Source organism: Odontesthes bonariensis, chromosome 2 (genome assembly GCF_027942865.1).
Source record: "Odontesthes bonariensis isolate fOdoBon6 chromosome 2, fOdoBon6.hap1, whole genome shotgun sequence".
NCBI classification, from domain to species: Eukaryota; Metazoa; Chordata; class Actinopteri; order Atheriniformes; family Atherinopsidae; genus Odontesthes; species Odontesthes bonariensis.
The window spans coordinates 3,145,543-3,171,397 of record NC_134507.1 but is presented as its reverse complement, the minus strand read 5'-3'; the positions used below and the strand labels follow the sequence as shown (position 1 = coordinate 3,171,397).

At 47.1% G+C, this 25,855-nt stretch overlaps 1 protein-coding gene and 2 long non-coding RNA genes across 4 annotated transcripts in view; 1 reads left to right on the top strand and 2 right to left on the bottom strand.

The window, feature by feature from the left end:
- On the bottom strand, positions 1-2,792 carry LOC142388923 (uncharacterized). Its single transcript, XR_012770341.1, has 3 exons — positions 2,705-2,792; positions 782-1,132; positions 1-560 (listed from the first exon to the last, which is right to left on the bottom strand). It is a non-coding gene; the product is annotated as an uncharacterized LOC142388923 (long non-coding RNA).
- A 3,260-nt stretch (positions 2,793-6,052) lies between these two features.
- The window catches only part of LOC142388931 (uncharacterized), a 406,360-nt gene continuing 386,557 nt past the window's right edge, over positions 6,053-25,855 (top strand). For both annotated transcript variants that reach the window (XR_012770351.1, XR_012770345.1), the window contains exon 1: positions 6,053-9,023. This is a non-coding gene — a long non-coding RNA (uncharacterized LOC142388931). The remainder of the gene's footprint in view (positions 9,024-25,855) is intronic.
- Positions 12,588-14,940, bottom strand: LOC142398567 (uncharacterized). The gene is made up of 4 exons (XM_075482620.1): positions 14,862-14,940; positions 13,825-14,175; positions 13,110-13,245; positions 12,588-12,864 (listed from the first exon to the last, which is right to left on the bottom strand). The coding sequence occupies exons 1-4, from the start codon at positions 14,938-14,940 to the stop codon at positions 12,588-12,590; spliced, it is 843 nt and encodes a 280-aa protein (XP_075338735.1).

Below are 25,855 nucleotides of genomic sequence, written 5' to 3'. Positions count from 1 at the left end.
TTTTATTTCTCAACATCATCTTTATTTTGGATATTTGAAAGAACAGAAGGATACATCATCCTCAACATTCCTATAATCCATGCCATGGTCAGTACAGCATTTTTGTATCATATTTATTCAGTACTGAAACACATTGGTTTTCTATGTAAACTACACATGGTAAATATGGAACATGGATGGTAAAAAAATTAAGACAAAGTAAAATATTTACTGATATTGAAATTGGTATTGATAATGATATTGGAGTATTGTTTGTATGGGCTCACATTTTCAGAAAACTTCTGATGCAAACATAACATCTCAACATAAATAATCAACTAAAGAAGAAATGTCAATGATTGCTCGGGCTGAAAGAGGAGACATTTAAACTTGCTGGAGTTCAAATGCTTGTTCTGCTTGAGGCTGATATGGATTCAACCCCAAACAGGCAGGTCTTCTTTTATAGATCCAAACACCAACAGCACCAGCAACAAGAACTATGGATACGACTGGCAGTCCAACTTTCAGTCCAAGAGAGTCACCCTTCTCTCCTCCACCGTCTCTTCTTCCATCCTCCTTCCCTGCAGGTCAGAAACAGGTGTGAGTATCAGGTGATGACTGAAGAACATTTCCTCTTCTAACTGCTGTCCCACATCATCTCACTGCACTCTGACCAGCTGCTTTCTGCAGAGTCTCATCAGCAACATCTTTAGAAAACACCTGAAACATCTGATCTGAGATGTTTCACATCAACAACCAGGAAGCTGCTTCAGCTCTGATCCAGAGACAAACACAAACTCACCTGCTGGAGGAACTTTCAGACTGATGGTGCTGATTGGATCACCGGATATCTTCTCATCATTTATCCCTTTCTGGGCGACTCGACACTCATAAGTTCCGTTGTCGTTAGTCGTCGCATTCTTCAGAATCAGGGACACGTTTCCATCCTTCATCCGTCTGTCCTGCAGATCCACCCGGTCCTTAAAAGATGGATGCTGGTCATCATAAACTAGCCTCCCATCTTTGTAGTAAAGAACATATTCTGGCTCCAGATCAGCTCTGCTCCACTCTACATCTAAGATGGGGATGCTGTTGTTGGGAGCTCGACATGTCAGAATCACATCCTGTCCAGGTTTAGTGATGATTTTCTGACCTGCAGGAGAGGAAACAACACAGAGCAGAGAGGTTAAAGAGGTCAAAGTGGAACTCTGAACTTCCACAGCAGCATCAGAGAGACCACGCTGCTCTGAGCTGGTTGACTCTCTAAAACCCGACAGGATCAGCTTTTATCAGAGGATTAAAGGGACATTACAAAGCTGGAACCGGGTGCAAATAGTTTTCTGCTTTTAGAGTGAGAACAATGATCTGATTATTCTGTAAAAACTGTCAATAATCAGCAGAAAGTGGTTCCACAGAATATGTGATGGAAGTCAGGAAGAAGTCAGAAATAAGACGATAATTACACCCACCCCACCCACACTGAGAGGGTTCAGGTGTCTGACTGTAAACTGACATCATGATAAAAAAAGCTCACAGGCTGCAGCTTAACATGAAGACTGACAGAATTTTAACAAACACTTAAACATTAAAAGTTAATAAATAAACAAGTTTCACTTAGACTAAAAAAAGTGAGTAAAGCTGAGTCTCAGAGACGCTGCTAAAACACACGAGGCCTCATCGGCGTGTCGCCAACTTAAACAAACAGCATAAACACAAGCTTTGTAAACGTTGGTATTCTCACTATGTAAATCAGAATTCTACTTTTCCTTCTTTACGCCACAGATACAAACACAGTTTGGTTTAGCTTCACGGCTAAAGCTCACCTGATGCAGCCAACACAAAGCCGACAGCCAGCAGAACCAGTAACTCAGATCTTACAGAAAACATTTTCTACTCTAAAACTGAAGCTTTTCTAAAAGTAAAATTTGCTATAAAACTCTATATAAAGAGGAACCTGTGCAGCGTTCTCTCACACGACTTCTCTCGGTCAAAAAAACGGGAAAATGAGACGACGATCATAAAATGGCGGCAAAGATGCGCGCGCAGGTGTGACTGTGTCATTTCCTGAAACAACGTCACGTGACGCTGAAGCTAACTTTCCTGTTTCTGACGCAGATCTGAGAGCATTTGTTCTACCTTTTGGACGGTTACAGGTCACTTTAACCACCTTCTCTCAATAATAAAACATGTTATTAAATCAGAAGAATCATCAATAACTCAAACATAATCAAATATCAGCTCCAATCTGAATTAAATCTTATATTAGATTAAATAACTTTATATTCTCACACAGTCATCCACCAATAACTGCTGACACCTGCACCTGTACGTCATCTTAACCACTAAAGTGTGTTTTCATCCTGAAATCGTCACATTCTCAGGTTCATAAGATGCATTCAGTCGGTGCTGCGCAGTTTAACTCAGAGGCTGAAAGTCATTACGCAGCTGGCCCAGTCAGAGGCTTTTTGCTGTAATTCTTCCGTCATTCTCTCTGCTCCCTTTTCTGTTAAATAAAGTCCTCTCACACCTGAAAAGCCTTGAATTAATTTAAAAGATGAATCCCACTGAAAACTGATTCATTGTTAAAGACAATATGAGGAAAAGGAAGTAAATGTTCACCCGAGTACAGAAAAACATGCTCTGTTCATCATAAAAACTGACTCCATTCCTCTCTGTCAGCAGAAATATTAAGAATAATAATGATAAAATTAATAATAAGACTTACCTTTGATTCAGAAAGCTCAGAGAGGAGAGTCAACAACTTAACTCTGGGTGCCCAACCTACAGACTGATTGTGGGCTGATACCTGACAGTTGTTCCTGTTTCTTGTTCCTGTTCTTCTTGTTTTTTTATTGATTCAACAAGCAAATACTCGCCTTCACGTTAGTCATGTGTGTTTAACTTGTTCAGAAACCAAAGTCACACAGGTGATTCTTTAAATAACACAACAGTCACACACCCTCTGGGTTCAGATTATGATCAGCTACAAATTGATCTTCATTAAGTATCCACATAAACTGATATTTTATTTTATTTTGTATGCCTTTAATGGACAGGACAGTTGGAGAGAGACAGGAAGTAGGGAGCAGAGAGAGGGGGAAGACATGCAGCAAAGGGCTGCCTGGTGCAGGACTCGAACCGGGGCCAGCTGCAGTGAGGACTGGAGCCTCTGTACATGGGGTGCCTGCTTAACCCACTACGCCACAGACCACCCCAATAAACTGATATTTTAAACCTGCTGCGTTTAAGTTGAGGATTTAAATCACCTGTTAGAGTGAAAAATTAGTTTGATTTGCTTAAAATATGTCAGAGACCAGAGCAGGTTGTGTTTCTTAGTCTCAACGTGCTCTTGGGAGATACTCGATAAGAGTCAGCAGAGGTTGGTGAATAAACTTTTCTTCAAACCTGTTGGACCTTGAAAGCACATAAAAACAGTCTACATGCACCTAAAATACACAACAGTTTGAAGTACCTGAGCAGCCAGCATACCGTGCTGTGAGGCGCTGTGAGTGTGGCGAAAGCCTGACACGGGGCACCAGAAAGAAGTAGCAAACGCCTGACATGGCAGGACCAGAAGAATATAAGCAGTTTACAAATAGTGTTCTCATTATTAAATTAAACTTGATAAAGAGGCACCCTCCTTAAAAAGTCAAATAAAAAAATAATCTTAAATGATTGATATTAAAATGAATGTTAATCAGTCTCAAAGTGCTACTTCATGAGTTCTCGCTTGAATTGACTGAAGTTACATAAAGAAGCATTCAACAACGACTCGTTAAATATATATGAACTATTTATTGGAAGATGTGACCAAAAACATGAACCTAAAAGGACAAACAGGAGAAATGCATGGACTGTGTATGGTGGTATAGGGAACACTTTATGGTTTGGAAAGGGGCAAAAGAAAGGAGAAATGTCCCGGAATTGCTAAAATTGTCTGGTGGATGGCCAGCAGTGTCCAAGTTGGTCTCTCTCGGTCCGCTGTCACTGGGCCTTTCTCAGTAGTCAGCTGGTTGTGGAGGACTTTCAAGTTGCCTGGGAAGGTCTCTCTCTTCTCCACCGGGGGCTTCTCGTTGCCAAGGAGACAGAAGGTTGATATCGAGACTTCACCATCAAAAGTAACACAATGGTAGATATGTTCACCTGAGTGTTGGAGCTGGTTTGCCTGATTGGTCAAATAACCAACTCTGGTGAGGTGAACTTCAATTCACAAAAATATTAACAAAAAGTTGACGAGCTTACGCTGGCGTTCTTTGTAGGAAACTATTACTGTGTGATAACTTATGCAGCAGCGGAGGTTAAAACATGCGACGAAGGATAGACATGGAGACCAGATAACGATGGACGACAGAAAAACGTATATCTTTCTATTACTTCATTCTGCTTTCTTTCTGTTCTCTTTCTTGTTCATTATTGTCATTAGTCATATTGTCATTATTGTATTATAAACATTAGACGTTGTATGGACGTTGAGATGATGTCTATATTGCGTCCGTCGGTCCATGACCAATTCTGGACCTCAGAACGACGTGCAAACTAGGTCCACTATTTGGACGTCTAATCATGACCCCATTTGTGCGTCAATATGTAGTTGAACATTTGAAAGTCGGGCTCGGTCACTTTTTTGGACGTCTAAAACAGGTGCAGGTGACATGATTTAAGTCATTTATTATTAGTAGTAGTGGTAATAGTAGTATGAACATACAGAAGCCCTTAACGGTCATTCATACATACATTTTATTCCATTTGTTTTCCTGTGATAACGAGATAATTATTTGGAGATGTCAAGAAAACAAAACGACAGTCAAGTCTATTAAATCATTGCAGGAAACATCATTTAGTGTAGCAATGTCAGAGGAGCAGGAGAATGTCGATCACCGCATCACATATCTCTTCAATCAATGCCTGACACAGGCTGAAATAGCTTTATGCCTTTACTATTACAGATAATGTACACATTAGTGCGCGTCATCTGAGAAGATGGTTAGCAAGGCTTCAGCTTTATCGGAGGCGCAAACTAACTGAGCCCGATGTTGCCATTCACTACATAGTTGACCAGCTGAGTTTTGAGACAAAACAAGAACAAATGCTTCACTGATACACGAAAGGTGTCCACTATAAGTAGCGTCTCTGGTCCACTTTGTTTTACATGACCAGCACCGGAAATCAGTATTCTCTCACCAAATATGATTTGACTGTGAAATAATAATATTAACATCATAATCAAATTATAAAATTAGTTGAATGCAAAAATAAAATACAAAAGTATTTCCTCAGTTTGATTTTTTTTCATTCCACAACATCCCATTACACCGCAAAAAAACTCAGTCTTACAAAGAATATGTGACTTTTTTCTCATCAAAAGTAGTAATCAGTAATAAGATTTTTTGACAAGAAATAAGACAATTATTCTTGGTAAAAGTTTGAGCTTTTGCAGTGCACATTAGCAGTGTTGTGGTTCCTGTAGTTGTTGCGTGACTATTAAAGTGTGAATTGTGAGTCTCCATGGTTAATAACATACACAGAGGCGAGGCTGTAACTTGAGCTCTTTTAGTAGCCGCTCAACTTCATAACCTCATACAGGAGTAATCAATCACTGAACACCTGGAGTTTCACAGTCATAAACAGTCAAGCACCGAGTGCTCGATCAGATACACCACAAGCACACAAATATATTATCTCGTTATCACGAGAAAACAGATGGAATAAAATGTATGTATGTAGGACCGTTTAGGGCTTCCGTATAAACATGATTATTTGTGATTCAACATTATTTTTGAATAAAAGTGATATCTTTGTTCGTTTACATTTTCCTGTTTTTCTTTTCTAAAAGAGTTTTATTTTGTTAAATACAACAAATTGAATAAAGGTGTATTGGGCGGGGGGAAAACATTCAATGCCATTGTGATTGGCTGAGACATTGCGTCATCACAACGTACATTCCTATTGGCTCAGGTGTTTCTCTGCCGTTGAAGCAAAATGGCCGCCCGACTCTGTGCTATTCTCTTTACACCGTCGACTAACCGCAGCCGTCCGAAAGCAGTGTCCACTAAATGGCAGGTAAGTTCGGTCAGCCCATAGACCACATTTTTATCTCAATTTATGAATTTATATCCTTTGTCGTTTTAGCTTTGTTGTGTTAATCTACTTCAAACCTTGTTGTCGCTACAATTAGCATTGCACCTGCTAACGTTAGCTTGTGAACACGACCATTTGTTTACAACGAAGCCGGCGAAAAATCAATACATAGAGCGGTGGACAACGTTAATATAACACATACGATGTTACGACGTGTTTATGTGTGTAGTCGTAAAGGTAGAGAGTGTTTTGTGAGCTGGGAAGCGGGGGTTAGCGGCGGATGCTAACCGCTACCGTTAGCCGAAGTTAGCATCGCGCTGCAGATACAGCTAGGGTTGCCAACTCCTTAAAAAAAAAAAGGGACACCTCATTGGCAGGAACGGCTATTTTTTTGTAAGTGAAATTATTTTTTAACTATTTAATTCGAACCTGAATTGAATTAAATGCATATTTTTGAGTGATATAAACACATGGAAAACAAATGTTTAACCAGAAATGTACTTTATTACAAAATAACAAAATAAACTGAATAAGATAAATATCTTTCTTAAACAGAAATCTGTCTGAAACTGTATAAATAAATATAAAACAATATATAGACCATAACAAAAGTGCAAACAGACTTGTTAACTTGTAAACATATTTAAAAATAGAACTTAATGCGCAACTCAACGCTACTTTTTCCATCTGTACTTCCTCTGAGCTCTTGCTGCAGCAAGGAGCTGTTTGTCTTTGAGTGCTGCAGAGTAAAACTCTGAGCAAGACATTTCAAAATTGAGGCTCACAATGAGCTCACCTTTAATTAATTCAGTGGAACATTTGTTCCGCACATCCGTCCACTTGTTCTTCATAAAAGAGAAAATCCTCTCCACAAACTCAGTGGAAGATGGGATGCTGAGGAGGAATCTGTGCCACTGTCACGGTCCCCCATGCTGCTTTGTTGTCTTCCGCCATCTTCTTCGCAGCTAGGCAACCTCGACCAATGAGATGAGTGGGATTCCGTATTGCCGTACTCCTTTATGAATGTGCTGTCAGCTCATTGGTCACAGAGCAGGAGAGGGCGGGGGAGCAAGTTTACCTTACATTTTCATATAAAGCGCCGTGTTATTCATTTATTCCACTAACATTTTATGGACTTTTTTTGATTCTCACAACAATACGGGACAAAGTGCGTCCCTTTTCAGCGCAATACGGGACCCGTACATTTGTTTCTAAATACGGGATGATTCCGTTTTTCAAGGGACGGTTGGAAACCCTAGACACAGCCATCAGGTGGGGGTTCGCACTTCAGTGAAGTTAGTTTTAAGTTGGATATTCACTCAAACATTTCAAGTGCACCCGTGTTGCAGACTTGACAGTAAACACACAGAGAGGAGTTATTGTTAGAGTTATTGAAAATTATGAACAGATGTAAAAACAAGAGGTGTATCTCGTGCAGCCAGTGTAGTTACATCATCCCAAACTGTAGTGATGCTGGGTCAGTACTGTGTTGCTCAATACTGACACTTCCTGGATCTTAAAAATCATTACAGACAACCCAGTAACAGACTCAACTGACATACTGGTTTAATGACCTCGCATCGGCTATACAATAATATAATTTAAGCTATTGTATTTTATATCGTATTATTTCATATCTTAATTAAAGTTTAAATATCTTTGATATCTTTAAGGTCATAAAATGTAAAAATCAAAATGAAGATGAGTGAGTACTTGTCCTTGAGGCAGGGAGGGGATTTTATTTTTTTAAATAAATTTTTATTCAAGATTGAGTAAAAATAATATGAATTAATTATCAATAAAGTGACCACGAAGATGTTTTAAAATGTCTCTATATGCCTTCCTGTGTCAGGGGTAATAACTTTCTACAATGAATTTGAAATTCCAGTTTCAAAACTCTTAAATTTGATAAAAATGTTGGAGATGAGCATGCTTCTTTATTTTGTTCTACTTAAAGCGATACTCCGGAGTAGATTCAACCTGGGGTCATTTGAACCGTGATATCCAGCCAAGTAGCCCACCCGCAGTTTTTTCGATATTGGCTGAACATCAGCTGAGTTACTGAGTTATCTCGAATAGCTTCGTACAAGGGTTAATGGATCCTGGTCCGTATCTCCAAAATTACCACACTAAAATCACATGCCATGACACCAAACTTCTACAGTAGTACAAATATGGTCTGTACTCACAAAACGATGCATTTGGAAGTTTGAAAATAGTCCAGGAGTTTATTATTATCAACACAAGCCTGATAGCTTCTCTGCTGCTAAAGCTGCGTCGACATCACTTCAGAGAGCTGGGAGCTTCAAAGTAAGATGAGGGTTGATCTACTACTGTAGATCAGCCCCCTGTCCAGCTGCGTCTTATTTCTGACCTGGGCCTCTTCAAATCTAGGCTAAAAACCTACTCATTTAGGATTGCTTTTAATTTCCAGTAGTATGATGACACTTTTATCTTATTTGATTTTGTTTTATTTTATTGCTTTCGCTGTTCTTTTATTGTTTTTACTTCTTCTTCTCTTTATTTATTACCTGCTGTAAAGCACTTTGGTACACCGTAAGGATTGTCTGTAAAGGGCTGTAGAAATAAAGCACATTTACATTTACTAACCTCTCGGTGTCGAGCTGCCCAACTACCCTGCTCCATTGGAAAAGCTGCAGCCCATTCAGGACACAGCTATCCCAGACGATGCTTGTGAGCACTGATGACAACTTAAAGCACGGTAATGTGTTGCATTGACAACATGATGGTTACAGGCTGATTTGGATGTGTTTCAGCCTCTGGAAATGAAAACATGTCCGTACAAACATGTCAACTCTCGGGCAGGGAAAGGTCCAGTCCTTGTGGGTATTTACTTCTCCCTTTGCAATATTCACTGTAGTTATAGGCTCAATCATATGTTTCAACCTTGTCTGGTGTGGTGGAGCGTGCCAGTGGACCCGGGGAAAGGGAAACGTCAACATTGGGTAAATATTTATCAGAAGTAATGCTCACCTTTTTGTTGCATTTCACCCAAAGATTCACATCCCTCGTGGCTTTATTTTCTACATCAATTGTCGGGTGGCTTCTTTCTATCAGGTCAGATAACATTTTAACTTTAAAAAGAAAAACTATGTTTGTTTTAATGACAAACACTGAAGCTGATTACAAAAACAATTGTGAAACAGCTAGCTAGCCTAGCTATTCAGATTGGAGGTAACCATTGTAACCAACAAATATGCTCATTTATTTCAGTGTTCCAGAAGAAGGTCTTTGGTTTACCGGTCGACCTCCGGAATCAGTACAAGATGGCACAGCCTACCTCTGCAGTCTGCATTGAGAAGATGGACTCAATGGAGGATTTCGAGAAAGAGGAGCAACGGCTGTGAGACAAAGAAGCCTTTGATACCCTGGTAGGTTTTACAAGTCTGAAGTCGTGTTGTTCCGATACCAACATTTCGACTTTATCAAGTTGGTAACCTCGGAGTGTTGATAGTCTCAGATCTGACTTTCATCAAAGCTGGCACCAAGGCATTAAACATCTGCAGCTCATCCAGAACGCTGCTGCTGGAGTTTTAACCCGGACTAAGAGATCTGAACACATCACAGCAGCTTTAAAATCTTTACTCTGGCTTCCAGTCAGTCACAGAATAGATTTTAAAAGCCTGCTGATGGTTTACATCTGTGATCTGTTCAGAGAATATAAAGCCAGCAGAGCTCTTAGATCCAAGGACTCAGGTCAGCTGGTCCAGTCCAGAGTCCAGACTAAACATGGAGAAGCAGCATTTAGCTGTTATGCTGCAAACAAGTGGAACAAACTGCCAGTGGAGATTAAACTTTCACCAAATGGAGACATTTTTAAATCCAGGTTAAAAACATTTCTGTTCTCATGTGTCTATGCATGAAATCTGCACGATATCTTTGAACTTATCTGGACTGTTGCTTGTTTTTAAATTCATTTAAATTGTTTTATTAGTTTCTCTTTATATTCTTTTATGTATTTTTAATGCTTCTTCCACTCCCTGCTGCAATGCTTTTATTTTATGTAAAGCACTTTGAACTGTTTTGTACATGAAATGTGCTACAAATAAACTTGACTTTGATTTTGATCATGTTCTTACTTCAACAGGTGAAGAAAATAGCCAAAATTGGTGGGAAGAGCACCAAGGACTGTGTCCACAAAGTTCTTGACGGGTATGTTTCCACATAAAGTATATGTTTAATGTTTGTGTTGTAGGGGCCTTTTCAATGTTTGAACTTTTTTTCCTGGCTGTGGACCAGCCTGCATGTTTTCATTAGCAGCAGGGATGTCCCGATCAGGTTTTTTTGCCTCCGAGTCATTTGATTTTGAGTGTCTCCCGATCCGATACTCCTGCAGGACATTTAAAAAATAAGAACGGCGAAGAAACAGATCCAGGATGTCCCTGATTCTTTATTTTATTCACTTATTTTATCATTTAACACTTATAAACGGAGCACTTCTGTGAGGCAGCGTGAACAGCAAAAGTAATCAAGTCATAAACAAATTCTTCACCTTGTAGTTTAGTGCAACAATGTCTGATATAAAAACCAGCAGCAGCTCAGCTTGAAATAAATAACTTTATTTTTCTTTAGACTAGGGATGTCGAAATTTAAAATTTTGTTGCTCAGAAACTATGCTCAGCTATGTAGCTGATAGTGTTGTTTTACACGTGCATATGACACTGTAGCTGCTGTCCTCAGAGTTGTATTATATTCTTTTATTAATGATAGACATTACCCCAGTTTTCACACTTTTGTTTGTATTTTAATTGTTCTTATATAATCACTCAGGACTAACCCTATTGTTGTAGGACAGACCCAAGAGGTGTCATTTTCAGGGCTGGGCAACGATTAAAATGTTTAATCTAATTAATCACATGATTTCCCTGATTAATCACGATTATAAATTAATCCAAAAGTAGTGTATAGCTTTTAGCATTTAGCTTTATTTGAAATGTGCTGCCATATGAATGAAAGTGCCATAACATTATCTATTTATATATATATATATATATATATATATATATGATGGATCCTAAAACTAACAACAATAGAAATGGAAAATCCTGTCGGTCCAACATGGTCATCTTTGGCTCCTCCATCCTCCTTCCCTGCAGACCAGAAACAGGTGTGAGTATCAGGTGATGAGTGAAGAACACAACAGAAATATGAATAATAACGATAATAAGACTTATCTTTTGATTCTAAAAGCTGAACAGCTTAACTCTACAGCTTGTTGTTCAGCTTTTAGATAAGCATGTCTTTTGAAGTCTTTCCTCATCAGATACAGAAGCTGTTTAACTTCCACATTTTCATCCTTTCCATCTGTCACATCCTCTGGATTCAGATGATGAGGGCCTCTGCCTCTGACTGCCACCCAATCCACAAAGAGAACATTTATCAACACTTCACATGCAGTTACTCTGATGACCGCCCTTCAAAAGTAATTAGAAAGTTTATCTTTGAAAGAAAACAGACTCGTAACATGTGGAAATGTGGATTTTATTCTATAATGTGGCTTAAATATTTACAGAAGTCCTTAATATGCAACATGTGATTGTAACCATGTTTTTCAATCGTGCCAACTTGTTAAAAAGGGCATAAGATGTCTCCTTTAAAGAGTCCGGGTGTGTTAGAGCGCCACCTGCTGCTCATGCTGCTGCTCGGGCAGGTTTTAACCTCATTTCTCCATCAGAGTTGCAGTCGGAGACAGTTAATGATGATGTTCTGGTTGCTTCTAAATGTATGGAGTTTATTATGTGTCAATAAGCAAGCGTACGAAGCAGCTCTGGCCACAGCAGCTACTCTGCTTCTGATTGGTTCTAAAAACGTCAACAACGGCACGAAGGAATACGATCTCTGGAGAATGGCAAAATGCAGTCCGAGGTAAGGACATGTCTATAGTTTACGATTAAGTTCATTTCAACAATATTTTAACAGTTGTAACTATTCTAAAAACGCCGTTGTTGACGTTTTTAGAGCCAATCAGAAGCAGAGTAGCTGCTGTGGCCAGAGCTGCTTCGTACGCTTGCTTAGCTGTCCGTCAAACACAAATAAGCCAATAGGAATGCCCCCGTCGAAAGCGCACCCACCAGGCACGTTTGTGTCAAAACCGCAAACAAAAAGTCAGGGAGCGCAACCGAGAAAGCTGGAGACATAGTCAAAGAAAACGACAACAACCAAAACTGAGAAGGAGGTGAAGGCAAATATTTTACACAATTTCAGTTTTGTTTTTTAATTGCAATCATGTATTTTTTTTTTGAATTTGTTTTTTTTTGTTTGACTTTTTTAAATTTAGTTTTTGAATTGATATATTTTGCTTGCTCTTATAAAAGTCTTCTTTAAACTTATTGACACAAAATAAACTCCATATAAATGCAGGACGTCGGTCCAGATTCACAGCTGCTTCAACAGTTTCTGATGAAACAGCTTTTATATTCCTCTGAAACCCCCGTGAATCCTGCTCATCCTTTACATTCAGACTGAAACTGAAATAAAAACACATTTGATCAACAAACAGTTGAGTTTTATTATTTAAAAACAGCAGGATCAGTGGTACAGCGGGCCTTGTTGGTGAGGCCAACTGCAGAGGGGAAGAAGCTGTTCTGGTGGGAGGTCTTGAGGCAGGCTGGTACGTGGCAGAATGTCTCCAGTGAGGTGTTGAAGATGCCTGTGAACACCGGCTTAAATCTGCCTCTGGCCCCACTCCTGAACGCCTCCTCCTTCACCAGCCTTAGCTGTCTGAGCTTCGCTGTGAACCAAGGCTTGTGGTTGTTGTACCTCACTGTGGTGCGTGATGCTACACAGCTGCCCTCAGAGGAGACATTTCAACATCTGGTTCAGCTGCTTCTTCTGCTGGAGGCGGACATGGATGTCTTTTGTAGATCCAATCACCAACAGCACCAAGAACTATGAACAAAACTGCCAGTCGAACGATTAGTCCAAGAGATCCAGCTCCATCCTCTCCTCCTCCATCCTTCTTTCCATCCTCTCCTCCTCCATCCTTCTTTCCATCCTCTCCTCCTCCATCCTTCTTTCCATCCTCTCCTCCTCCATCCTTCTTTCCATCCTCTCCTCCTCCATCCTTCTTTCCATCCTCTCCTCCTCCATCCTTCTTTCCATCCTCTCCTCCTGCATCCTTCTCTCCTCCATCCTCGTCTCCTCCATCTCTTTCTCCATCCTCCTTCCCTGCAGGTCAGAAACAGGTGTGAGTATCAGGTGATGACTGAAGAACATTTCCTCTTCTAACTGCTCTCCCACATCATCTCACTGCACTCAGATCTGCCCTCTGAGGACATCACCTGCTTCGTCCCAGCTCCTTACGCACTTAAAACTTTGAATTGTTTGTACATGAAATGTGCTATATAAATAAATTTGATTTGACTTATTTGTTTTCTAAATTGCCTTTTGTTTCCTAAATTGTCTTTGTTTCCTAACTCATCTTCACGTGTGTCTCTAACTTACCGCACTTACTCTGCACTAGTTATGCTCTTAGCTGTTTGGTTTTGGAAGGAAATGCACTTCTGATTTCTTGTGAGCTGAAGTTCTTTTGCCTACCGATGTTGAACACACTTCTTGTAAGTTGCTTTGGATAAAAGCGTCTGCAAAATGACCGTAATGTAATGTTCACTGCACTCTGACCAGCTGCTTTCTGCAGTCTCATCAGCAACATCTTTAGAAAACACCTGAAACATCTGATCTGAGATGTTTCACATCAACAACCAGGAAGCTGCTTCAGCTCTGATCCAGAGACAAACACAAACTCACCTGCTGGAGAAACTTTCAGGCTGATGGTGCTGATTGGATCACCGGATATCTTCCCATCATTTATTCCTTCCTGGGCGACTCGACACTCGTAAGTTCCGCTGTCGTTAGTCGTCACATTCTTCAGAATCAGAGACACGTTTCCATCCTTCATCTGTCTGTCCTGCAGATACACCCGGTCCTTAAAAGATGGATGCTGCTCTGCTGGTACAGGCTGACCATCACGGACGACAAAAACATGTTTATGACCCAGATCAGCTCTGCTCCACTCTCCAACTACGATGGTGTTGTTGTTGGGAACTCTACATGTCAGAATCACATCCTGTCCAGGTTCAGCTGTGATGTTTCTTTGACCTGCAGGAGAGGAAACAACACAGAGCAGAGAGGTTAAAGAGGTTAAAGAGGTCAAAGTGGAACTCTGAACTTCCACAGCAGAGACACCAGAGAGACCACGCTGCTCTGAGCTGGTTTACTCTCTAAAACCCGACAGGATCAGCTTTTATCAGAGGATTAAAGGGACATTACAAAGCTGGAACCAGGTGCAAACAGTTTTCTGCTTTTAGAGTGAGAACAATGATCTGATTATTCTGTAAAAACTGCCAATAATCAGCAGAAAGTGGCTCCACACAGAATCTGTGATGGAAGTCAGGAAGAAGTCAGAAATAAGACGATAATTACACCCACCCCCACTGAGAGGGTTCAGGTGTCTGACTGTAAACTGACATCATGATAAAAAAAGAAGCTCACAGGCTGCAGCTTAACATGAAGACTGACAGAATTTTAACAAACACTTAAACATTAAAAGTTAATAAATAAACAAGTTTCTTTTAGACTAACAAAGTGAGTAAAGCTGAGTCTCAGAGACGCTGCTAAAACACACGAGGCCTCACCCTGCAGCGTGTCGCCAACTTAAAAACACACCGGCATAAACAGAAGCTTTGTACACGTTGGTATTCTCACTATGTAAATCAGAATTATACTTTTCCTTCTTCACACCACAGATACAATCAGTTTGGTTTAACTTCACGACTAAAGCTCACCTGATGCAGCCAACACGAAGCCGACAGCCAGCAAAGTCAGCAGAGTCGGAACTCGTAGATGAGAAATTACAGAAAACATGTTCTGCTCTAAAACTGAAGCTTTTCTAAAAGTAAAATTTGCTATAAAACTCTATATGAAGAGGAACCTGTGCAGCGTTCTCTCACACGACTGCTCTCGGTGAAAAAACCGGGAAAATGAGACGACGATCATAAATTGGCGGCAAAGATGCGTAACTGCGTAACTACGTGACTGCGTCATTTCCTGACGACGTCAAGTGACGTTGAAACTAACTTTCCTGTTTCCGACGCAGGGATCTGAGAACATTTGTTCGACCTTTTGGACGGTTACAGGTCACTTTAACCACCTTCTCTCAATAATAAAACATGTTATTAAATCAGAAGAATCATCAATAACTCAAATATAATCAAATATCAGCTCCAATCTGAATTAAATCTTATATTAGATTAAATAACTTTATATTCTCACACACTCATCCACCAATAACTGCTGACACCTGCACCTGTACGTTGTCTTAACCACTAAAGTGTGTTTTCATCCTGAAATCGTCACATTCTCAGGTTCATAAGATGCATTCAGTCGGTGCTGCGCAGTTTAACTCAGAGGCTGAAAGTCATTACGCAGCTGGCCCAGTCTGAGGCTTTTTGCTGTAATTCTTCCTTCATTCTCTCTGCTCCCTTTTCTGTTAAATAAAGTCCTCTCACACACCTGAAAAGCCTTGAATTAATTTAAAAGATGAGTCCCACTGAAAACTGATTCTCTGTTCATCATAAAAACTGCCTCCATTCCTCTCTGTCAGCAGAAATATTAAGAATAATAATGACAATAAAACTAAGAATAAGACTTACCTTTGATTCAGAAAGCTCAGAGAGGATAGTGAACAACTTAACTCTCTGTGCCCAACCTACAGACTGATTGTGGGATGATACCTAATAGGTGTTCCTGTTCCTGTTCTTGCTTTATTTTCATCATGCAAAACTTGCTCGGCACAAATAGGCTGGGCAAGGGAACGGGTCCACATAGCTTGTTGCTCAGCTTTTAGATAACCATCTCTTTTGAAGTCTTTCCTCATCAGATACAGAAGCTGTTTAACTTCCACATTTTCATCGTTTCCATCAGTCACATCCTCTGGATTCAGATGATGAGGGCCTCTGTCTCTGACTGCCACCCAATCAACAGAAGTAATTACAGGTTTTATCTTTTTAAAGAAAAACAGACTCGTAACATTTAGAAATGTGGATTTTATTCTAAGTCCTTAATATGCAACATGTGAGCTGCTGATTGTGCTCATGTTTTAAAAGGTCCTGGTTCCACATAACATGGAGGACCAGGCGCCTCGTGTACAAAGACTTGTGTGGATTTCCTACTGAAACATGGCGTGCGCTCCGATACAGAAAACGTTGTATGTACAAAAATATCCGGATGTATGAATCTGTGCGTGGAATTGAGCGCACATGTCGGAGTACCCGACCCCTCCCTGTCCACGCCCCTATTTAAATATGAAAATTATATTCAAATGAGCCCTGCAGCTGCGATTCACCTCTCTCCACCATCAGAAAATAAAGTAAAAGTAAGCTGAGTAAGACGGGGAAAAAAATAATAAGTAGAGGTGCTACTTTCTGAAGTGGAGGCGCGCAAAAACGTGTTCTTTGGTACGCTGTCCTCCGGTATGAGCAGCAAACGTGAGAGGAGTGGGTGGGAGAGCCTGAGGCTGTTGATGCTATTAATGCTGGGGGGTCAAAGAGCTGCACACAAGCAGAGGTGAAGAAGAAGTGGTCCGACATTAAGGTGGAGGTGAAGCAGAGACTGGCTGCCCACCGCCGCAGTGTGGCCAAAACAGGCGGGGGGCGGGAGAAGAGGGGCCCACTACTGCCTCGTTTCCATTATGCAGTCCGGTACGGGTCGGTTCAGAGCGGTACGGGTCGGTTCAGAACGGTACGGGTCGGGTCGGTTCAGAGCAGTACGGGTCGGTTCAGAGCGGTACGGGTTGGTTCAGAACGGTACGGGTCGGTTCAGAACGGTACGGGTCGGTTCAGAGCGGTACGGGTTGGTTCAGAACGGTACGGGTCGGGTCGGTTCAGAGCGGTACGGGTTGGTTCAGAACGGTACGGGTCGGTTCAGAACGGTATGGTACGGGTCGGTTCAGAACGGTACGGGTCGGTTCAAAGCGGTACGGGTCGGTTCAGAACGGTACGGTACGGGTCAGTTCAGAACGGTACGGGTCGGTTCAGAACGGTACGGGTCAGTTCAGAACGGTACGGGTCAGTTCAGAACGGTACGGTACGGGTGGGTTCAGAACGGTACGGGTGGGTTCAGAACGGTACGGGTCGGTTCAGAACGGTACGGTACGGGTTGGTTCAGAACGGTACGGGTCAGTTCAGAGCGGTACGGGTCAGTTCAGAACGGTACGGGTCGGTTCAGAACGGTACGGTACGGGTGGGTTCAGAACGGTACGGGTGGGTTCAGAGCGGTACGGGTCGGTTCAGAACGGTACGGTACGGGTGGGTTCAGAACGGTACGGGTGGGTTCAGAACGGTACGGTACGGGTCGGTTCAGAACGGTACGGGTCGGTTCAGAGCGGTACGGTACGGGTCGGTTCAGAACGGTACGGGTCGGTTCAGAATGGTACGGTACGGGTCGGTTCAGAGCGGTACGGTACGGGTGGGTTCAGAACGGTACGGTACGGTACGGGTCGGTTCAGAGTGGTACGGTACGGGTCGGTTCAGAACGGTACGGGTCGGTTCAGAACGGTACGGGTGGGTTCAGAACGGTACGGGTCGGGTCGGTTCAGAACGGTACGGGTTGGTTCAGAATGGTACGGGTTGGTTCAGAACGGTACGGGTTGGTTCAGAACGGTACGGGTCGGTTCAGAACGGTACGGTACGGGTCGGTTCAGAACGGTACGGGTTGGTTCAGAATGGTACGGGTTGGTTCAGAACGGTACGGGTCGGTTCAGAACGGTACGGGTGGGTTCAGAGCGGTACGGGTCGGTTCAGAACGGTACGGTACGGGTGGGTTCAGAACGGTACGGGTGGGTTCAGTACGGTACGGGTCGGTTCAGAACGGTACGGTACGGGTCGGTTCAGAACGGTACGGGTCGGTTCAGAATGGTACGGTACGGGTCGGTTCAGAGCGGTACGGTACGGGTGGGTTCAGAACGGTACGGTACGGTACGGGTCGGTTCAGAGCGGTACGGTACGGGTGGGTTCAGAACGGTACGGGTCGGTTCAGAGTGGTACGGTACGGGTCGGTTCAGAACGGTACGGGTCGGTTCAGAACGGTACGGTACGGGTCGGTTCAGAACGGTACGGGTCGGTTCAGAACGGTACGGGTGGGTTCAGAACGGTACGGGTCGGGTCGGTTCAGAGTGGTACGGGTCGGTTCAGAACGGTACGGGTCGGTTCAGAACGGTACGGTACGGGTCGGTTCAGAACGGTACGGGTCGGTTCAGAACGGTACGGGTGGGTTCAGAACGGTACGGGTCGGGTCGGTTCAGAGTGGTACGGGTCGGTTCAGAACGGTACGGTACGGGTCGGTTCAGAGCGGTACGGGTTGGTTCAGAACGGTACGGGTCGGTTCAGAACGGTACGGGTCGGGTCGGTTCAGAGTGGTACAGGTCGGTTCAGAACGGTACGGGTCGGTTCAGAACGGTACGGTACGGGTCGGTTCAGAACGGTACGGGTCGGTTCAGAACGGTACGGGTGGGTTCAGAACGGTACGGGTCGGGTCGGTTCAGAGTGGTACGGGTCGGTTCAGAACGGTACGGTACGGGTCGGTTCAGAACGGTACGGGTGGGTTCAGAACGGTACGGGTCGGGTCGGTTCAGAGTGGTACGGGTCGGTTCAGAGCGGTACGGGTCGGTTCAGAACGGTACGGGTCGGTTCAAAGCGGTACGGGTTGGTTCAGAACGGTATGGTACGGGTCGGTTCAGAGCGGTACGGGTTGGTTCAGAATGGTACGGGTCGGTTCAGAATGGTATGGTACGGGTCGGTTCAGAACGGTACGGGTCGGTTCAAAGCGGTACGGGTTGGTTCAGAACGGTATGGTACGGGTCGGTTCAGAACGGTACGGGTGGGTTCAGAACGGTACGGGTGGGTTCAGAACGGTACGGGTCGGTTCAGAACGGTATGGTACGGGTCGATTCAGAACGGTACGGGTGGGTTCAGAACGGTACGGTACGGGTTCAGAACGGTACGGGTCGGTTCAGAACGGTACGGGTCGGTTCAGAACGGTACGGTACGGGTCGGTTCAGAACGGTACGGGTCGGTTCAGAGCGGTACGGTACGGGTCGGTTCAGAACGGTACGGGTCGGTTCAGAATGGTACGGTACGGGTCGGTTCAGAGCGGTACGGTACGGGTGGGTTCAGAACGGTACGGTACGGTACGGGTCGGTTCAGAGTGGTACGGTACGGGTCGGTTCAGAACGGTACGGGTCGGTTCAGAACGGTACGGGTGGGTTCAGAACGGTACGGGTCGGGTCGGTTCAGAACGGTACGGGTTGGTTCAGAATGGTACGGGTTGGTTCAGAACGGTACGGGTCGGTTCAGAACGGTACGGGTGGGTTCAGAGCGGTACGGGTCGGTTCAGAACGGTACGGTACGGGTGGGTTCAGAACGGTACGGGTGGGTTCAGTACGGTACGGGTCGGTTCAGAACGGTACGGTACGGGTCGGTTCAGAACGGTACGGGTCGGTTCAGAATGGTACGGTACGGGTCGGTTCAGAGCGGTACGGTACGGGTGGGTTCAGAACGGTACGGGTTGGTTCAGAACGGTATGGGTCGGTTCAGAACGGTACGGTACGGGTCGGTTCAGAACGGTACGGGTTGGTTCAGAATGGTACGGGTTGGTTCAGAACGGTACGGGTCGGTTCAGAACGGTACGGGTGGGTTCAGAGCGGTACGGGTCGGTTCAGAACGGTACGGTACGGGTGGGTTCAGAACGGTACGGGTGGGTTCAGTACGGTACGGGTCGGTTCAGAACGGTACGGTACGGGTCGGTTCAGAACGGTACGGGTCGGTTCAGAATGGTACGGTACGGGTCGGTTCAGAGCGGTACGGTACGGGTGGGTTCAGAACGGTACGGTACGGTACGGGTCGGTTCAGAGCGGTACGGTACGGGTGGGTTCAGAACGGTACGGGTCGGTTCAGAGTGGTACGGTACGGGTCGGTTCAGAACGGTACGGGTCGGTTCAGAACGGTACGGGTCGGTTCAGAACGGTACGGTACGGGTCGGTTCAGAACGGTACGGGTGGGTTCAGAACGGTACGGGTCGGTTCAGAACGGTACGGTACGGGTCGGTTCAGAACGGTACGGGTTGGTTCAGAATGGTACGGGTTGGTTCAGAACGGTACGGGTCGGTTCAGAACGGTACGGGTGGGTTCAGAGCGGTACGGGTCGGTTCAGAACGGTACGGTACGGGTGGGTTCAGAACGGTACGGGTGGGTTCAGTACGGTACGGGTCGGTTCAGAACGGTACGGTACGGGTCGGTTCAGAACGGTACGGGTCGGTTCAGAATGGTACGGTACGGGTCGGTTCAGAGCGGTACGGTACGGGTGGGTTCAGAACGGTACGGTACGGTACGGGTCGGTTCAGAGCGGTACGGTACGGGTGGGTTCAGAACGGTACGGGTCGGTTCAGAGTGGTACGGTACGGGTCGGTTCAGAACGGTACGGGTCGGTTCAGAACGGTACGGTACGGGTCGGTTCAGAGTGGTACGGGTCGGTTCAGAACGGTACGGGTGGGTTCAGAACGGTACGGGTCGGGTCGGTTCAGAGTGGTACGGGTCGGTTCAGAACGGTACGGGTCGGTTCAGAACGGTACGGTACGGGTCGGTTCAGAACGGTACGGGTCGGTTCAGAACGGTACGGGTGGGTTCAGAACGGTACGGGTCGGGTCGGTTCAGAGTGGTACGGGTCGGTTCAGAACGGTACGGTACGGGTCGGTTCAGAGCGGTACGGGTTGGTTCAGAACGGTACGGGTCGGTTCAGAACGGTACGGTACGGGTCGGGTCGGTTCAGAGTGGTACGGGTCGGTTCAGAACGGTACGGGTCGGTTCAGAACGGTACGGTACGGGTCGGTTCAGAACGGTACGGGTCGGTTCAGAACGGTACGGGTCGGGTCGGTTCAGAGTGGTACGGGTCGGTTCAGAACGGTACGGTACGGGTCGGTTCAGAACGGTACGGGTGGGTTCAGAACGGTACGGGTCGGGTCGGTTCAGAGTGGTACGGGTCGGTTCAGAACGGTACGGTACGGGTCGGTTCAGAGCGGTACGGGTCGGTTCAGAACGGTACGGGTCGGTTCAGAACGGTACGGGTGGGTTCAGAACGGTACGGGTCGGGTCGGTTCAGAACGGTACGGGTTGGTTCAGAATGGTACGGGTTGGTTCAGAACGGTACGGGTTGGTTCAGAACGGTACGGGTCGGTTCAGAACGGTACGGTACGGGTCGGTTCAGAACGGTACGGGTTGGTTCAGAATGGTACGGGTTGGTTCAGAACGGTACGGGTCGGTTCAGAACGGTACGGGTGGGTTCAGAGCGGTACGGGTCGGTTCAGAACGGTACGGTACGGGTGGGTTCAGAACGGTACGGGTGGGTTCAGTACGGTACGGGTCGGTTCAGAACGGTACGGTACGGGTCGGTTCAGAACGGTACGGGTCGGTTCAGAATGGTACGGTACGGGTCGGTTCAGAGCGGTACGGTACGGGTGGGTTCAGAACGGTACGGTACGGTACGGGTCGGTTCAGAGCGGTACGGTACGGGTGGGTTCAGAACGGTACGGGTCGGTTCAGAGTGGTACGGTACGGGTCGGTTCAGAACGGTACGGGTCGGTTCAGAACGGTACGGTACGGGTCGGTTCAGAACGGTACGGGTCGGTTCAGAACGGTACGGGTGGGTTCAGAACGGTACGGGTCGGTTCAGAACGGTACGGTACGGGTCGGTTCAGAACGGTACGGGTTGGTTCAGAATGGTACGGGTTGGTTCAGAACGGTACGGGTCGGTTCAGAACGGTACGGGTGGGTTCAGAGCGGTACGGGTCGGTTCAGAACGGTACGGTACGGGTGGGTTCAGAACGGTACGGGTGGGTTCAGTACGGTACGGGTCGGTTCAGAACGGTACGGTACGGGTCGGTTCAGAACGGTACGGGTCGGTTCAGAATGGTACGGTACGGGTCGGTTCAGAGCGGTACGGTACGGGTGGGTTCAGAACGGTACGGTACGGTACGGGTCGGTTCAGAGCGGTACGGTACGGGTGGGTTCAGAACGGTACGGGTCGGTTCAGAGTGGTACGGTACGGGTAGGTTCAGAACGGTACGGGTCGGTTCAGAACGGTACGGTACGGGTCGGTTCAGAACGGTACGGGTCGGTTCAGAACGGTACGGGTGGGTTCAGAACGGTACGGGTCGGGTCGGTTCAGAGTGGTACGGGTCGGTTCAGAACGGTACGGGTCGGTTCAGAACGGTACGGTACGGGTCGGTTCAGAACGGTACGGGTCGGTTCAGAACGGTACGGGTCGGGTCGGTTCAGAGTGGTACGGGTCGGTTCAGAACGGTACGGTACGGGTCGGTTCAGAGCGGTACGGGTTGGTTCAGAACGGTACGGGTCGGTTCAGAACGGTACGGTACGGGTCGGGTCGGTTCAGAGTGGTACGGGTCGGTTCAGAACGGTACGGTACGGGTCGGTTCAGAACGGTACGGGTGGGTTCAGAACGGTACGGGTCGGGTCGGTTCAGAGTGGTACGGGTCGGTTCAGAACGGTACGGTACGGGTCGGTTCAGAACGGTACGGGTGGGTTCAGAACGGTACGGGTCGGGTCGGTTCAGAGTGGTACGGGTCGGTTCAGAACGGTACGGTACGGGTCGGTTCAGAGCGGTACGGGTCGGTTCAGAACGGTACGGGTCGGTTCAAAGCGGTACGGGTTGGTTCAGAACGGTATGGTACGGGTCGGTTCAGAACGGTACGGGTGGGTTCAGAACGGTACGGGTGGGTTCAGAACGGTACGGGTCGGTTCAGAACGGTATGGTACGGGTCGATTCAGAACGGTACGGGTGGGTTCAGAACGGTACGGTACGGGTTCAGAACGGTACGGGTCGGTTCAGAACGGTATGGTACGGGTCGGTTCAGAACGGTACGGGTCGGTTCAGAACGGTATGGTACGGGTCGGTTCAGAACGGTACGGGTCGGTTCAAAGCGGTACGGGTTGGTTCAGAACGGTATGGTACGGGTCGGTTCAGAACGGTACGGGTGGGTTCAGAACGGTACGGGTGGGTTCAGAACGGTACGGGTCGGTTCAGAACGGTATGGTACGGGTCGATTCAGAACGGTACGGGTGGGTTCAGAACGGTACGGTACGGGTTCAGAACGGTACGGGTCGGTTCAGAACGGTACGGGTCGGTTCAGAACGGTATGGTACGGGTCGGTTCAGAACGGTACGGGTGGGTTCAGAACGGTACGGTACGGGTCGGTTCAGAACGGTACGGGTCGGTTCAGAGCGGTACGGTACGGGTCGGTTCAGAACGGTACGGGTCGGTTCAGAATGGTACGGTACGGGTCGGTTCAGAGCGGTACGGTACGGGTGGGTTCAGAACGGTACGGTACGGTACGGGTCGGTTCAGAGTGGTACGGTACGGGTCGGTTCAGAACGGTACGGGTCGGTTCAGAACGGTACGGGTGGGTTCAGAACGGTACGGGTCGGGTCGGTTCAGAACGGTACGGGTTGGTTCAGAATGGTACGGGTTGGTTCAGAACGGTACGGGTTGGTTCAGAACGGTACGGGTCGGTTCAGAACGGTACGGTACGGGTCGGTTCAGAACGGTACGGGTTGGTTCAGAATGGTACGGGTTGGTTCAGAACGGTACGGGTCGGTTCAGAACGGTACGGGTGGGTTCAGAGCGGTACGGGTCGGTTCAGAACGGTACGGTACGGGTGGGTTCAGAACGGTACGGGTGGGTTCAGTACGGTACGGGTCGGTTCAGAACGGTACGGTACGGGTCGGTTCAGAACGGTACGGGTCGGTTCAGAATGGTACGGTACGGGTCGGTTCAGAGCGGTACGGTACGGGTGGGTTCAGAACGGTACGGTACGGTACGGGTCGGTTCAGAGCGGTACGGTACGGGTGGGTTCAGAACGGTACGGGTCGGTTCAGAGTGGTACGGTACGGGTCGGTTCAGAACGGTACGGGTCGGTTCAGAACGGTACGGTACGGGTCGGTTCAGAACGGTACGGGTCGGTTCAGAACGGTACGGGTGGGTTCAGAACGGTACGGGTCGGGTCGGTTCAGAGTGGTACGGGTCGGTTCAGAACGGTACGGGTCGGTTCAGAACGGTACGGTACGGGTCGGTTCAGAACGGTACGGGTCGGTTCAGAACGGTACGGGTGGGTTCAGAACGGTACGGGTCGGGTCGGTTCAGAGTGGTACGGGTCGGTTCAGAACGGTACGGTACGGGTCGGTTCAGAGCGGTACGGGTTGGTTCAGAACGGTACGGGTCGGTTCAGAACGGTACGGTACGGGTCGGGTCGGTTCAGAGTGGTACGGGTCGGTTCAGAACGGTACGGGTCGGTTCAGAACGGTACGGTACGGGTCGGTTCAGAACGGTACGGGTCGGTTCAGAACGGTACGGGTGGGTTCAGAACGGTACGGGTCGGGTCGGTTCAGAGTGGTACGGGTCGGTTCAGAACGGTACGGTACGGGTCGGTTCAGAACGGTACGGGTGGGTTCAGAACGGTACGGGTCGGGTCGGTTCAGAGTGGTACGGGTCGGTTCAGAACGGTACGGTACGGGTCGGTTCAGAGCGGTACGGGTCGGTTCAGAACGGTACGGGTCGGTTCAAAGCGGTACGGGTTGGTTCAGAACGGTATGGTACGGGTCGGTTCAGAGCGGTACGGGTTGGTTCAGAATGGTACGGGTCGGTTCAGAACGGTATGGTACGGGTCGGTTCAGAACGGTACGGGTCGGTTCAAAGCGGTACGGGTTGGTTCAGAACGGTATGGTACGGGTCGGTTCAGAACGGTACGGGTGGGTTCAGAGCGGTACGGGTGGGTTCAGAACGGTACGGGTCGGTTCAGAACGGTATGGTACGGGTCGATTCAGAACGGTACGGGTGGGTTCAGAACGGTACGGTACGGGTTCAGAACGGTACGGGTCGGTTCAGAACGGTATGGTACGGGTCGGTTCAGAACGGTACGGGTCGGTTCAGAACGGTATGGTACGGGTCGGTTCAGAACGGTACGGGTGGGTTCAGAACGGTACGGGTGGGTTCAGAACGGTATGGTACGGGTCGGTTCAGAACGGTACGGGTGGGTTCAGAACGGTACGGTACGGGTGGGTTCAAAACGGTACGGTACGGTACGGGTGGGTTCAGAACGGTACGGGTTGGTTCAGAACGGTACGGGTGGGTTCAGAACGGTACGGTACGGGTGGGTTCAAAACGGTACGGTACGGTACGGGTGGGTTCAGAACGGTACGGGTGGGTTCAGAACGGTACGGGTTGGTTCAGAGCGGTACGGTACGGGTGGGTTCAGAACGGTACGGGTCGGTTCAGAGCGGTACGGGTTGGTTCAGAGCGGTACGGTACGGGTGGGTTCAGAACGGTACGGGTGGGTTCAGAACGGTACGGGTCGGTTCAGAGCGGTACGGGTTGGTTCAGAGCGGTACGGTACGGGTGGGTTCAGAACGGTACGGGTGGGTTCAGAACGGTACGGGTCGGTTCAGAACGGTACGGTACGGGTGGGTTCAGAACGGTACGGTACGGTACGGGTGGGTTCAGAACGGTACGGGTTGGTTCAGAACGGTACGGTACGGGTTGGTTCAGAGCGGTACGGGTTGGTTCAGAACGGTACGGTACGGGTTGGTTCAGAACGGTACGGGTCGGGTCGGTTCAGAGTGGTACGGGTCGGGTCGGTTCAGAACGGTACGGGTTGGTTCAGAACGGTACGGGTGGGTTCAAAACGGTACGGGTGGGTTCAGAACGGTACGGGTCGG